General features: G+C 54.6%; 1 protein-coding gene across 5 annotated transcripts in view; it reads right to left on the reverse strand.

The window, feature by feature from the left end:
- The window catches only part of ARHGAP44 (Rho GTPase activating protein 44), a 239,099-nt gene that overhangs the window by 6,333 nt on the left and 217,242 nt on the right, over window positions 1-15,524 (reverse strand). For 3 of the 5 annotated variants that reach the window (XM_061461996.1, XM_061461993.1, XM_061461995.1), the window contains exons 2-17: window positions 13,101-13,140; window positions 9,500-9,604; window positions 9,340-9,416; window positions 8,246-8,357; window positions 7,326-7,402; window positions 6,524-6,641; window positions 4,998-5,066; window positions 4,844-4,925; window positions 3,888-4,015; window positions 3,631-3,742; window positions 1,757-1,838; window positions 1,164-1,244; window positions 965-1,078; window positions 737-828; window positions 264-444; window positions 159-176 (exon numbers count right to left, since the gene is read on the reverse strand). In XM_061461996.1, the coding sequence (XP_061317980.1) occupies window positions 159-176; window positions 264-444; window positions 737-828; window positions 965-1,078; window positions 1,164-1,244; window positions 1,757-1,838; window positions 3,631-3,742; window positions 3,888-4,015; window positions 4,844-4,925; window positions 4,998-5,066; window positions 6,524-6,641; window positions 7,326-7,402; window positions 8,246-8,357; window positions 9,340-9,416; window positions 9,500-9,604; window positions 13,101-13,140 (1,488 nt within the window). Of the gene's footprint in view, window positions 1-158; window positions 177-263; window positions 445-736; window positions 829-964; window positions 1,079-1,163; window positions 1,245-1,756; window positions 1,839-3,630; window positions 3,743-3,887; window positions 4,016-4,843; window positions 4,926-4,997; window positions 5,067-6,523; window positions 6,642-7,325; window positions 7,403-8,245; window positions 8,358-9,339; window positions 9,417-9,499; window positions 9,609-13,100; window positions 13,141-15,524 lie in introns of all 5 variants that reach the window. The other 2 variants (XM_061461997.1, XM_061461994.1) reach the window with 2 other exon arrangements.

Below are 15,524 nucleotides of genomic sequence, written 5' to 3' on the forward strand. Positions count from 1 at the left end.
TTCTACTGGGAAGTTGCTGGGAATGAACCTCCATGGCAATAGGGCAGGGGTGGTAGTGGGATTCACCCCGTATCCCTCCCCCAGGTACCAGCATTCTCTCAGCAACCACCCCGCATCCTCCCAGCACCTTCCCAGCACTGCTGCAGAGGATACAGTACCTTTGGATTTTCCTAAGGCTGCATGGACAGAAACACAAGATTGTTAGTTTAAAATGACAGTGCCATCCCTCCCTCTTCCCAAACCCAGCACCACAAAGACCCTACCCATCCTTCTTGTAAAACTCCAGCATCATGTTGTCTGTAGCCACGCTAAGGGGCCGTCGTGCCTGGTCATGCTGCCGGCGGTCTGCGTGGTCCATGTCTGGGGAGGGCATGGAGCTGTAGTTGGCATTGTGGTTGATGTGCATGGGACTGCCGTAGTTGCCAGTCACATTGAACTCAATGTCTGAAGGAGAGAAAGGAGAAGAGGGGACATCGGGACCTGTGTCCTCAGGGAGGGGTGGAGGTGGGGGATCAGCACAGCAAGAATGCTCAGGCGGGCATGGAGCAGCTGGGTTGGGCTCACTGGTGTGATGAGTCTTGCCAGATCTCTGCCAGAGCCTCCCCCCTCCCCAAACCAAAGCAGGCAGAGGGGGCTGGCAAAAATCAATGTGGGAACTCAGCACTCACTCCCAGGGAGGGCTGTGGTGTCCCACAAAGCCCATCCCACCCCGCCACGACCATTGCACACAGCCTACCTCCGGGGAAGAACCAGTCGGCATGCTGGATGAGTGGCTCAATGATCCCCACGATCTGCAGTGAGACGGTTGTCATCATCTCTGTCATGTTCCTGCAGGGCAGCAGGGATGGGCTCAGCACCCCACTGCAGTCCAGCCTTATTCCCGGCAGGATTTTGGCCCCAGGCCCCCCCACACCATTTCCCCAGCATCCCTCTGGCATGCTCACTTTCCACCCGGATACCTTACCCGTCCGCCTGCGGCCACAGAAGGTTGGGCCCCAGCACGATGGCCACATTGCTCGGTGTCATTTTATTCATGTCCTGGTACTCGGTCAGCTTGGCCAGGAATTTAATCACGTACCTGGAAATCGGAGCCCAGCCATGCTGGTGTATCAGAGCCACGTCTCCACCATGGCCTCCCCGGGCCCTGCTGGCCCCAGGCTCACCTGATGTTGTTGTAGTTGGCTTTGGGCAGCTTCTCGCAGGTGTTCCAGAGAGCCTGCAGCCGCTTCTCCTGCTCCGGGATGCTGCGGGGAGGTGGGTGAGAAGTTTCTCTCTCATCCCTGTGCCTGACATCCCACTACAGCAAACATCTGCCTCGGTGGAGGAGGCATGATGGTGCCACCTCAGCTGGCCCAGTCCTTGATGGGTTTGGTGGTTCCACGGTGCGGAGCACACCAACAACACAGGTGGGAGTTCCCTTGGCCAGTGGTCCCCCAGGGTCTGCACACTCATCCAGACAGCACCAGTGCCTGGCACTCAAGGGCTTGCTGAAAGATGCTGTGAAAGCTCAATCACCTCGGTCAGTGTGCTCTGGGCCATGCTGGGGACATCAGGGGACATCATGGCCACCCTCATTGCTGGGACCCACTGTGCTCAAGGATCATTGTGAGAACCCTCCTGGCTCTCAGACCCTGGAGGAAACATCCCAAACGCTGTCAGCCAAGACCGAAATAACTCATGGTCCCCAACCATCCACGGGGACCAAAGATGCCACCACCTGTGTCACAGAGAAACAGGGGGGATACCCCAGACTCACTTGGAGGCCTGGATCCACTCCTCATACAGCTCAAATGTCATGAGGGGTTCTGGCAGCTCTCGCAGGTAGGACTTGAGGGCTCCTGCAGCACACAAGGGACACAGGGCTCGACACTGCAGGTGGCACCAGATGGTGGGCACAGAGTGGTTTTGCTCCTTGGCATTTTGATTCCCACCCCTCCCAAATTTAACACATCCCAAAGCACCCTCTAGTCTCCCTGGCTTGGTGGAGCCTATGGCATTGCCTGACCCCCTGCAACCACCTTGCCACCTTCAGCTAGTCCCTCCTAGCACCTCTCTGAATCCCTCCATCATTCTTGCCCCCATCAGGTGTTCACCCTGGTCTCCATCCTTCATTTTTGCCTTGGACCTTCACAACTTGTGCTGGGAAAAGGTTCCCATTGAAGTCAACAGGAATCCAGGGTCCAATTCTGCGGCTGCCAGAAAGCCCCAGCCCAGGAGAGCAGCTGGCTAGCATTTAAACCTAATAAATGCTTAACTGCAGTCCCATGGGTTGGGATCTCTGCTTAGAGAGGGCTTACATCCCAGAAGAGGTAAAGAGAAGACAGCAAGCTTGATGAGACCACATGTGCATCTTCCCGACTACTCCCTACTCCTGCAGAGATTCTCCTGATCAGTATCACCAGGGCCCCACCACCTGGATTACGATTGTGTTCCTATTTTCTTTCTCACCTGAGTTCCAAAACACTGCTCAAGCCCCTGCCTGGGGAAGGGGACATGGTGGTTGGGGTTTGTGCTCCTTCATGTATGGCAACTCCTGAAAGCCTGAACACCACTGCCACTGAACGGTGTATTTCTGCACCTGCTTTGTCCCCTGTATATTGTGTCTTCACTGTTCAAAGGCTTTGGGACAAATCACAGAAGGGCTGAGGTTGGGAGGGACCTCTGGAAGTTGTCTGGTCTAAACCCCCACTCCAGCAGGACCACCAGAACTGGTTGCTCATTATTGTGTCCTGGTAGCTTTGGAGTATCCTCAAGAATGGAGACTCTGCCACCTCCTTGGGCACAGCCTGTGCCAGCCCTTGGTCACTTGCACAGTGACCAAGTGTCTCCTGAGGTTCAGAGGGAAGCTCCTGTTTGTGCCCACTGTCCTGGAACTGGGCACCATTTGAAAGAGCTCTGTCCTCTTTGTACCCACCCTGCAGGTACATCCATTGATGACATCTTCCTGAGCCTTCTCCTCACCAGGCTGAACAGTCCCAGCTCCTTCAGCCTTTCCTCCCAGGAGAGATGTTCCAGGCCCATCTTCACAGCCTTTCATTGGGCTCCCTGCACTATGTCCACTTTCCTGCTGTAATGCTCTGAAGTGGAAGGATCACCTCCCTTCACTGGCTGGTATCACTCCTCTCAGTGCAGGCCAGAACACCATTCACCTTCAGTGTGCCACAAAGGCACGTTGCTGGCTCATGGTCAGCTTGGTGGCCACCAGCACCCCCAGGGCTATCTCCGCCAAGCCACTTTCCAGCTGGGCAGCTCCAGTATGTCCTGGTGCCTGGGGCTCCTCTTCCCCAGGGGCAGGACTTGGCACTTCCCCTTGCTGAACTTTACCAGGTCTCTCTCAGCCCACCTCTCCACTGTGCCCAAGTCCCTCTGGACGGCAGCACACCTCTCAGTTTGGTGTCATCTGCCAACCTGCAGAGGGTCCACCCTGCCCCATCCATCATCCACATCATGAATGAAGGTGTCAATCAGGATTATACCTGGCATGAACCCCTTGCCTACACCACTGGTTACTGGCCTCCAAGTAGACTTTGTGCCACTGATGACCACTCTCTGGGTGCCCATAGCTGGTGCTTGGGGGCTGGATGGGCCACCCTACACAGCACCAACCCCCTGCCCCGAGGCAGCATCTACCTGCGATGGCATGTGGGTCAGCTGAGTACTCCTGCACATCCACCACGCAGCAGTCCAGGGCAGCTTTGAGCTTCTTCAGCTTGGAGGCCGAGGGAGCGACTCGGAAAAGACCCTTCACAGAGGATACAGGAAAGCGTCGGACAACCTTTGGGACAGGTGAATGTCCTCCAAACCCCCTGGCTCCTTGCCCCTGCCTTGGAGGTTTCCAAGTCCACTTCCACCATGCCCAACCGAGGGTGGTAGGACATGGGACCCACCTCCTCCTGCATGCCGCACTCCAGGAGCATCGTCACGCATGCCTCCACAGGAAAGGCGATCTCCCGCCCGCTGACAGCCAGGTGCTCCTCCAAGGGCTTCCCGAAGGAGGGCTTTTCCATCCATGCCTCTGTGACAGGCAGAGGGGGTGAGAGAAGGGGGGGAGGACATGGCGGGGACGGTGCCGGATACAGCATCTGCTCCCCAAAAAGCCCTTGGATCACAGCATTTCAGCAGCAAAATATTCCATTTGGGTGTTGCTAAAACAACAGGACCCCGCACCTCTGTCCTGGGTGGCTCGGGAAGTGCTTTTTAAAGATGAAATCCAAACAAAATGTTTTCCAATCATCACACGGGACATTTCAAAGGGGCTGGATAACGTTTTCCGGGGGAACAACCACAGGCAAACCTTTGCAATATTTTCCCCCTTCTTCCATCACAGTTTGAGGCAGGAATATTTTGTGGGATCGAGAGAAAGAAAATAAAATACAAATCACTCCCTGCCCTGCTGCAGCAGCACCCCAAGCCCTGCCCCGGGGAACGTGCTGCTCTTGGGGCCACCGCACTGGGTGGTGGCCCCAGCCCTGACCTCTGCCTCCCAGCCCAGCTCCTTTGAAGGTCTCACACTGGAAAGTGCAGCCCCAGGAGTCCCCCTTGGCACTGAATTCCCACCTCTGGTGTTGCACGTGATGGGAATAGTCGGGCAGGTTTCCCTTCCCCCACCCCCATGAAGCTGGCTGGATCCTGCCCCCCACAACCAAGTGGGATGGGGATGGGACGGCCTCCGCAGGGCTGAGGCAGGCGGGGTGCAGGTGGAGCAAAGGGAGGATGCTCAGGTGCCACGCCGGGGGGGGGGGGGGGCACACTGGAGCTGGCTCATCGCTGTGGCAAAGCCCTGCATGGCTCTGGCGTGATGCAGAGCCCTCAGCGCTGTGTGCAGGAGGGGACAGGCACTTACCCTGCTGGGCTTTAATCTGAGGCAGGACACTCTGCAGCAGCGCTAGGGATTTCCGGTGGTATTCAGCCTGCACCTCGATGAGCTGCGGGGACACAGCAGCGGCTGTCACCCTGCGGCCACGCTGCAGCAGTCCCGCAGGGTGAGTGGCACTTACCGTTTGGAAATAGTTTGCATAGTCTACTTCTTTGGCCACAAAATTGTACATATCAGCCGAGAGCTGGTCCTATGGAGAGCAGAGAATAAGTTGCTGTCCCATCCATTCTGCCCTCATGCCACCATGATGGCCCTTTTGGAGGCCACCAGGAGGGACCAGCTTGGTCACAGCAGGAGCCAATATGCAATCTGGCACACTGCAGCACCCACTCGAGAGGTGCTTGGCATGTTGAATACATGGCAGCAGCATGGGGGTTTGCTCTCTGCCCATCCTCAACCTCCCTCGTCTTCCTTCCAGAGCCCACAAGGAGCCGGCGACTTGCAAGGAGCTCCCTGCATGTGACAGTCACGTGGGGACAACCTGTCAGCCAGAGGGTGCACATCCTGGCGGGCTGAATGGCACAAATTAAACCTCAAGTTTGCTCATCCCGCAACCTCATTACATTGCTCCTCACGTGCAAGGGGCTCATTAACCCCAGACCTAATTGCTGTGCCATGGAGCAGTGTGCACTGCCGCTGGTAGTATCCCAACCACTTGGTGTGGATCAGACTGATGGGGCATCAGGTGCTTCTTGCTCTGCATTGCAACGAGCCCCTCAGCACCAGGATATGAGTCTCTCTGTCCTCATGGTCACAAAATAGATTTTGCCACTTCCTGAATTGCTCCTTTCTGAGAATCCCCTTGCTTCACCCAGCAGGACGAAAATCACCAGGGTTTTAAAACACTCTGAGCGTGTCCCAGCTGCAACATCACCATCAGTGCAGTCAATATATGGGGGCAGCACCTGGCTGAGCTGGTTTGCTGAAAATTGCTGGGCATGTGGGGCTGTGATGCTCTAAGATGGGGGAGATGGCGCTGTTTTGGGGCTACATTTGTCTGAAAGGCCACTCGGGTCCTGGTTGTACCACTGGAGGAAAATGCCAGGTTTGAGACATGCACCCAGCTCCACCTCCTGCCCAACACCTGCAGCACCAGCTCTGCCTGGGCCTTTGCATTTTCTGCCCTGGGGGAATTTAAAGCCACACAAAATTGTCTGTGAGTTTTATTGCTGGCTCCTGCAGCCTGTGATGAAGGCTCTGGCAGCAGCATCCCCTCTCAGACACTTTTCCCACCCAGCATGCCCAGTTGGGGGCCATGCTCCTGTGGGATTGTGGGGGGTGACGTGGTCGGGTACAACAGGCGGGCTTGGAATGTGCTGGCACTTCCTGCAAGTCCCTGTGCCAGGACTGGGCATACTTAGTGCTGAGCTCAGTGGCTCCTGCTGGGATGGGTCCATTGGGAATGGGATGCTCTGGCTCCACCAGGACATGGAGCATGGGGACACAGGAACCATGGATGTCCTTCTTGGCCTGGTGAGCATCACCCACTGCCACCAGGCTGCTTTATGTTTTTTTTTTTACCAGCCAGGCTGGTAAATAGGGTAAGAAGAGGGTGAAGAATGGGATAAGAAGAGATACTGAAGGCTTTTCCACAGTGCTCAGACACCACGGTCCCCCCATGCCAGCAAGGAGCAATCCCCCAGGTACCCTGCAGATCTCCACTCTGTTGGCCGCCTCCTCCATCTCCTCCCTGAGAGCATCGGCTTTGGCACCCGAGGGCTGCAGGTTGCTGGCCAAACCCGAGGACTTGGCAGACTGCTGCCACCTGCGGAGAGGGCAGAGCTGTCACAGCGAGGGACAGGGACCCAACAGAGCCCTGGATCCCAGCCACAGGGCAGTCCAGGGACTCCCCTCAGCCAAGACTACCATGGTTCCCAGTGCTCAGCACCATGCAGATGGTCCAACCTAGACTGGGAGGCAGTGTCTACTCCCAGCCCCAAACATCCCCAGTCCCAACCAGCTGCAAGCACTGGGCTCTCCTTACACAATTATTTTCAGAAGGACAAGTCCCATCCAGATGGGAGGAGAAAAGAAGGCAATGGGAAAGCCTGGACATGATACTGGTGATTACAGACACTTCCCAGAGCCCACCAACTGGATGTCCCCAGGCAAAACCCAAAGAGCAGCCAACCCCAAGGGTCATCCCTGCTCCACCCCAGCAGTACTCTACAGTGGTAGGAGTGCCCAACTCTGCATTATGTAAGAACTCACCAAGATAGGGAAAAGAGTTAAAAACAAAGATTTATGCCAGAAAAAAAATACTCTTTTCTGCAGAGGGCAGGCAAGGCAAAGTGATCTACAGATCCTGCAGACAGGATGAGAAATCTTGGCTCACTGAAGAGCTTGAACTCAAGGCACACAGTGACACAGCCCTCCCTGGCACTAGTAAAAGTACCCATCACTTGGTTATTTTTAGTTTTTATAAAGCAGTTTTGAAGCTGCTTCCTACCTTGTCCTGGAGGAGTCCATATCCAGCACGAGCTTTGCCAAGTGCTTCCTCTGCTTTTGGATATTTGGGATTTCCACCTGCAGAAACACACAGGAACGGGAGGCGATAAACGTCCCCGGAGAGACACTGGGGACAGGTCATGCCTGACTGCAGTGCTGGAGCTGGGGTGGTACAAGTGGGGCGGTAAGATGCAGCTCCTTACTTTAACATCATTAGGAAGACGGCACAGCTTGTCCCTCCTCCATGTCTCCACCCGGGCTGTGCCACCCCCTGACAGCCCCGACCACAGAATCCACACCCCTGAGAGGAGCATCCTTGGGGGATCAAAGATTTCTGCACTGAGGAGCAGGATGAAGGCAGGAAAAGGGCTTTTGGGGGTGGCAATGCAAAGGCCATGCACAGGATGGTTTGCCAAAGGATCTGGTAATGGCCGAAAGCCCCAAACACAAGCAATGAGACAGAGCTCTTGTTTCTGCTGGGGGAGACAAAATCCGAACCAAGCCAAGAACATTCTGCCAAAGGGGAAAAAAAGATGCACTGCGTAAAATTGAAAAAGTTGGCAGCAGGGGGGAAGCGGGCAAAAAACCTTCCCAAACAACAGTGGTTTTGTTTGGAACTGAGATAAAATGGGTGAGGAATAAGTGTTAATGCTCTGCTTTTTGGGAATGGAAGAAAAGAGCAAGAGCAGCAAGATCAGGCAAAGGAGCCCGGCAGGACCATCACCCAGCCCTGCTGCACATGCAGACACTGCCCCCCCAGCAAAGCATCAGAGAGCCTCAAAGGGGAAGGTCTCTCACTGGGGCCAGGAACCAAATATGCTGCCAAAGCCATGAGACCTGGCTCTCCTGCAGGCTGGTTTGGACGCGAGCCCCCAGCGCACAGCGACACCCAACACAAGGACGTCTCCGACCACCGCTCACCTCAGCCAGCACGAAGAGAGGCTCGATGACGTCCCTCTCCACCTGCAGCTCGAAGTGGATGAGCTCCTGAGCCAGCTTGTCCTCCGCCTCCCCGCACAGCCGCAGCATCTTCCTATAAGGGCACACCAGGGAAGCGATGGGCACCCAGCCTGTGCCCATGGGGCTCTAAGCCCCTGCGGGTCTTGGCAGCAGTGCAGGGCAGCCCTTCCTTGGCAGAGGGCTGGAGGGACCAGAGCACCTCGGGGACCATGGGCACCCTGGGTGTTAGGAAAATATCATTCTGTAACTATTGTACCAATTATAGTCTGAAATTTTATGGAGTTTTATTATTTTTATATATATATGTATGTATGTATATACATACATACACATACATACTTTTTTCTTAATAAATATATGTAAGTCCAGAAGAGAGCCATGAAGATGCTGCGAGGGCCGGAGCAGCTCTGCTCTGGAGCCAGGCTGAGGGAGCTGGGCTGGGTCAGCCTGGAGAAGGCTCCTGAAGGGGAGACCTTAGAGCAGCTCCAGTGCCTAAGGGGGAAAACTGGAGAGGGGTTTTGGAAAGGGCCTGTAGGGCCAGGCCAAGGGGAATGGCTTTAACCTGCCAGAGGGGAGACTGAGATGAGCTCTTAGGCAGAAGCTCTTCCCTGTGAGGGTGCTGAGGCGCTGGCACAGGGTGCCCAGAGAAGCTGTGGCTGCCCCATCCCTGGCAGTGTTCAAGGCCAGCTTGGACACAGGGGCTTGGAGCAAGCTGCTCCAGTGGAAGGTGTCCCTGCCTGTGGCAGGCAGTTGGGACTGGATGAGCTTTAAGGTCCTTTCCAACCCAAACCAGTCTGGGATTCTATGATGACATACAGTTTGCACTCTATCCTACATGACTAAAAGGGTCCCATCTTATCACAAGGAGAAGAATAAAGAAATCCCCTGGACTACTGAGATCACATGACCATCCCACCCCCTCTGACACCACTGTGACCCCCTTCCCCGCCTCCCCTGCCCCAGTTATCTGGCATCATAGATAAGGAACTACGGCAATTCCCGGCGGCAGCCTCCCAGCAGTGGCACAGCACCGGGGAGACCCTGCCCCCCCTTACCCTAGCAGGGAGTCGTCGCCCAGCACCGCTGACCCCTCCATCAAGCACTGTGCCAGTGTTGTCAGCGGCAGCTTCTTCTGCAAAGAGAGGGCTCTGGTTCGATCCGCCAGCCCAGTGCTGCCGCCTGCCCGGCAGCCTCAGAGCCCTGCCAAAGCCTCACCGAGCGCTTGTCAGCGTCCACGCCTTGCTGGCCCTGCAGACATGCGGTCAGCTTCTTGTGGGTGCTGTGGGAGACCTGCTTCACCAGCTCCAGGCGCTTCTCCACCTGCGGATGCAGCGGTGTCCATCACCGGGGTATCCCACCTGGTCCCACGCCCACGGTGCAGTGCCATAAGGAACTTCTTCATTTCCAATCTAAATTCTTTCAATTGCCACCGCATCAGATGCAACAGCCCCAGAGCCCAGCCCCTTCCTGAAGCAGGGATGCTTTACGCAGGTGAAGGCTTCACCAGACTGATGCTGCCCCATAGTAATTCCTTGAGGGAGGCTGATAGCTGGATGGGACCAGCCTCCAAAGCCTTTGCACCCCCGGGGTGTGGGGAGGAGATGTCTGTCCCAGCTGAGCCCTGCCACAAACCAAACTGGCCAATACTCTAACCTGGGTCTAAAAGTTGCTTTAATTGCCTCTGCATTGATTAAATGAAGCAGTTCATCCCCAAACTCAGCTATACAAGTCATTAAACGTCAGCAAAGAAGATCTGCCGAAAACCAAAGCTGAGAGACACGGGGAAAGCATGGAAACCTCAACATTTGGGCAAATAATCTGTGAAAACAGAAATATTTAAATGATCTGGGGGAAAAAATGACTACTCCCTTCCAGGGACAACTCCTGAGCCTGCAGCAAGTCCTTGAGGCAGGAGGCAACTCCTGAGCTGAGCCACCCCCCACCACTATAATGATATATATCTTAGTAACGTTTTATATAGAACAAAACAATCTCTATAAAAGTATTACATATATATTTAAATAATGAAAGAACTCTATGATTCCTGGCTGAGGCAGAGCAGCCTCTGCCATCCCTGCAACGTACACATGTGCCTTTCAACATATAGATGAAATGTGTATGTATATATAAAACTTATAGAAATTATATATACAAACACACACATCCATGCATACGTTGCAAGGGGTCTGATGTTCAGAAGGGCACATATGTGGGTGCACACCCAGCTAAAGGAGCCAAACTGGAGGTAGTTAGATGCACACCCGGACGGGTTTGGGTTCCCTACCATCCTGGAGACAGACCCCTGCCAACATGAGTGACTCTTCACTCTGCACCCAGACAAGGCAGCACCCACCACCCTTCCCACTAAAATATCTCCAAAAGGTGTAAAAATCCCCTGTGCCATGCTGCCAAAGCCAGCCATGCCCTTGACAGTGTCGTCACTGGTGCTACCAAGTGCTGGGATGTCAGCGGTTGGCTCCAAGATCAGGGTCTGACTCTTGGTGCCGAAGGGCTACAGAGACCTCAGAGCTTGAAAGGAGAAACACCAAAAATTAAAATTGAAACAAAAGAAGTTCATTATTCATGTTTTCTCTGGCTGCTGGTGGTGGGGAGTACTCAGATCCCCTCCGCTCTGTCTTACTGGGGCTGACCATCCCTGGGGATCAGGGCACGTCACCGCTGCACCTGGCCCATCCCTGCCACCAGCACTGATGGTGAGGAAAGGAAGATCTCCATCTCTTAGGAGGAGACAGGATTGAGAGCAGCCCTGAGAGGAAGGACGTAGACGTGTTGGTTGATGAGAAGCTCCCCATGACCGGGCTTCAGTGTGCGCTTGAGTCTAGACCCCCCCGTGTGCTGGGTGCACCCCCAGAGCGTGAGCAGCAGCTCAGGGAGGGGATCCTGCCCCTCTGCTGTGCTCTGGGGAGACCCCCCCTGCAGCCCTGATCCAGCTCTGGGGCAGCAGCACAAGAGGGACGTGGAGCTGTTGGAGCGAGGCCAGAGGAGGCCATGGAGCTGCTGCGAGGGCTGGAGCAGCTCTGCTCTGGAGCCAGGCTGAGAGAGCTGGGCTGGGGCAGCCTGGAGAAGAGAAGGCTCCTGAAGGGGAGACCTGAGAGCAGCTCCAGTGCCTGAAGGGGCTGCAGGAAACCTGGAGAGGGGCTTGGGACAAGGGCCTCAGGAGAGCTGTCACCTGGCCCATGCCTGTGGCTGCTGGGGTTCAGGAACTCAGCATCATCTCTATCTGCCTGGAGAAAGCATCTCTTGAGCTAGCAGGGGAGGCCAAGGGGCAATGGCTTTAACCTGCCAGAGGGGAGACTGAGCTGAGCTCTGAGGCAGAAGCTCTTCCCTGTGAGGGTGCTGAGGCGCTGGCACAGGGTGCCCAGAGAAGCTGTGGCTGCCCCATCCCTGGCAGTGTTCAAGGCCAGGTTGGACACAGGGGCTTGGAGCAAGCTGCTCCAGTGGAAGGTGTCCCTGCCTGTGGCAGGGGTTGGAACCAGATGACATTAAGACCTTTTCCAACTCAAACCATTTTGTGATAAAAAACTCCAACACCCACTGGCTGGTGGCTGGGATGCCACCACAAGGGCAGTTCTGACGAACAGCAAACCAACCCATCAGTGCCCCGATAGCCCATGCAGCCACTTCCATCAGCTATTTCTCACCAGTGCCAGTGACCAGCCGTGCTCTACCCTGCATGGTCTGGTCTCAGCCACGATGGAAACAGCTGCTGAATCCCTGGCAAAGCAGCAGGAGGGAGGGATTAATTGCTGCAGGCGGCTGCTCTCTGCACCCTGCTGGGACATTTGCAAACAGCTTCATTGTACTCTCTTCCACCGTGGTTCCAGCAACCTCTAGTGATGACTCACCCAAACCCTCTCCGTATTTTTGGCTAACACATGGCTCTTGCTAAAGCGTGAAGTGTGCTGGGAGCAGGGTCATTGGGTCCAAGTGAGGGCAACACAGGCAGAACACTGTGGCCAGAAAGAGCTAAAGGTCATTCTGCAGCTACTGTCACTTGCAGGTCACAGCCTCCTGCCACAAGCATCCTCACGGGTTCTCTGTTTCTGCAGAACCTGCTACCTTGACAGCAACAGCACAGACCAAATTGCCAAGCTGCAAACACACCAGCTGAGACCAAAAAGCTTACACTTTTCCCAGCCCCAAGTGCTGAGGAGGCTCCAGCAGCAGCTGGACTGGCTGACAGCAGGGGATGCCTGCGGTGATGAAGGACAAGGGCTGGGCACCCTCACTGCTGCCAGGCGGCTGCTTTGCTCATCAATGCCCAATGGTTTAGACAACCTGTGAGTTAGAAACCTCATGAATTCAGTGATGGATTTGTGAATTCATTCTTTTTGCTGGCACTTCCTCAGACATCCCCCTCTGTGGAGTGTGTAGGAAGCACAGCTGATGCTCCACAGCACCACGTGAGGATTTTTGGCCAGGGCTGTTTTGCTGAAGTCTCCCAACCATCAGCTCTGGGGACTGTACCCTGCTGTCGCACATCTTATCCCCAGGGCAGGTTTTGCAGCAGAGACAGAAGCCTCAGGCACCCGCCTGCAATCTGTCCAGCCATTATCAGGTTGCCATTCTGGCAGAGACAAGACTGGATCCAATTGCAGCTGACCTGAGAACCAGGCTGGGAAAGGGATGGGAAGGCATGTGGGAGGGAGGCAACGCTGCTTCTCACGCTCCCTATCCCCTCCTCCTCCTCCCAGCCCATCTCATCACTGCAGGACACTGTGGCATCGACCAGCACAGAAGTGCTGCTGCATCCAGCGTCACAGGCACAGGTCAGACCAGCTGCAGAGGGCCTCACCTGCAAGAGATCTTCACTCAAAACCTCTGTCTTCTCAGCCCTGCAAGACAAGAAAGAACATAAAGCATTGGTGAAGGGTCTGGCACACATGACTGCATGCTGCAGCACCCGGCACTGCTAAATGTGTTTTTCCATTGGGATGCAGCCAGTGATTTAAGGTTTTCTGGTCCCACCAGCCACCAGCTCATCCTCTAAATAAGCAAAGGATGGAGCACCTTCACAGCTTACTGTGAGCATGCCACATCCCACACCAGTTTAGGGTCCTCCCCAGTCTCCCCCTTATTTTTTCATTATCCTCAACAGAGCAGGGATGCTAAATTCCCGGGAGGATGCAGGCAATGCTGCAGAGGGAGGCACTGTGTCTTTGTAAGGAAGCAGCTCCCTGGGCTGTGCTGGGCGATGGATGATGGTGACGTGGCTTTCAAGGACACAACCCGTCTGCACGACTGAGCCTCTTCAGTTGGACACAGCCGACTGGATCTCTGCAGCAGCTGCTGGGGCTTCGTCATCACCTTCCCTGCTTCTCCTTGGAGCCAGATTTACCACTCCAGAGCTTGTGTCATCCATCCACGGTCTTTGCTAGCAAGGAGCAGCAGGGATGCAAGAGACACAGGTCCGCAAACCCTCCTCAGCCATGCACAGATCTGCAGCATCCTGCCTGCCAAGCCCCTGCACTGCTCCTCACCAGATCTGCTCAGGCTTATTTAAGCCATCACATCCAGACAATTTATTCATCTTCCTGGGGCTTTTTTACAACTTCAGTGCATCACCTCTCTTTGAAAAATGCCCTCTATCAAGATGTGCTTAGGCAGAGCTATGGCTTAGCTAATTAGACCATACAGGTTTGTTGACAAAAAAAGAAAGCTCAGTGGTCTCACCTTTCTTAAAAAGGTACCTTTATTGCCTGGGCCCTGGTTGCTCTCTGCTGGATTCTCAGCTTTGAGAGACTGAGTTAAATATAGAAAAAGTGGGAAACAGGAGAAAGCACAGCCAGAGCAAGGTTCAAAGAGTGAGCCCAGCCCAGCAGCGGTGCCAGCCAAGGCAGGGTTTGGGCTACGGGCTCATCTGCAAATACACCGCATTTAAAGACTTAAAAGAAGTGTAAATTAACTGCATTAAATCTGGTTTGTGTATGAAAATTGTCCCAGAGTCTGATTCAAGTTGGGTTTAAAAATGACCCCCAATTAATTGTGGCTGTTAAAAAAAAAAGGAATTTAAATGAATGTGTTATGGTATCTTCCATATGACACACAAGTGATGCACTGGCTGCCCAGGAGCAAGAGCTGCTCAGGTTCTTCGCCTCTCCTGCATATCCTTTATGAACAGGGTTGGAAATATCCAGCAGCACAGCCACAATGACCATCCTGTTTCCCTGTCCTAGCGCAGGATAGATTGATTTAGCATCCCAAAGGAGAAGGAGGTGTCAGGAATGCAGGCAAACACTGCACACCCACACGCAGGCACCCCCAGCAAACATCCTGACTCTTGCTCAGCACCCCGAAATTTAGACTTCCCAGAAAGAAAGATTTCCCTTTCTTGCACCACCATCCACCAAAAGTGATGTTCCCACTTGTCTTCTCCTTTTGTGGCTGGGCACCAGTCACCCCTCATGGACACTTTGCATGTAAAGACTAACAAATACCATCCTCTTCCTTCTCCCATGTTGCGCTGCATTGCAGCTCCATGCTGCCAATGCCACCAGGAAAAATCCCTTTATATTCCTTATGTTTCTGAATTCTCAGCCTAAAGTTAATACGGTTTTACAGGAGCTTATCTGGTTTTATGAGCAAACCTGCAGCAGACGGTGATGGCAGCAAGAGGCAGGGGAGGCTCCCTGCACACCCCAGGCTCCATCCTGCTTGGGGGATATTTTCTGGGTGCTGAGCTGTTGCCAGCTCTCAGAGATGCTCAAGGAGGCCCTGGTGCCCCAGTGCCACTTCTCTGGTATCAAGAGATTTCCCTAGGGGATGGAGAAATATCATCCCACTGCCTTTTCTGGGGGCAGGATGGCAGCACCTCTGTGAGAATCTTGGCAAAGCATCTTCAGTGGGCTCAGCCTTTCCTCTTCAACAAACCTTTTTGGTTCATGCTTTCTGCTCCCTCCCCAGATCAAGCTCAGCATCACACCTGAGGACGGGTGTGCACCCCCTTGCCTTCCCCAGCTCTCTGGCCTTGCCTTCCCCAGCTCTCTGGCCTTGCCTTCCCATCCCTGGGGACAACCGTTCACTTAAACCCCCCAAGATGTTCTGTTCCAGCCTGGCATCTTGCTCCCATCCAAGGAATCCTGTAGCTCCTCCTGGCACCCCCCATCCCCTCCAGGCACATCCCAGCTCATCCCAGCATCCCCCAGTTCCTCTCTAGCATCCTCCATCCCCTCCTGGCATTCCTCAGCCCAGCATCTCCCAGTCCCTCTTGGCACCCCCC

The sequence above is a fragment of the Pezoporus flaviventris genome, unplaced genomic scaffold, assembly GCF_033815535.1.
Source record: "Pezoporus flaviventris isolate CSIRO_AGI_PZ_B2104156 unplaced genomic scaffold, CSIRO_AGI_Pfla_v1 ptg000034l, whole genome shotgun sequence".
Taxonomy (NCBI): Eukaryota; Metazoa; Chordata; class Aves; order Psittaciformes; family Psittacidae; genus Pezoporus; species Pezoporus flaviventris.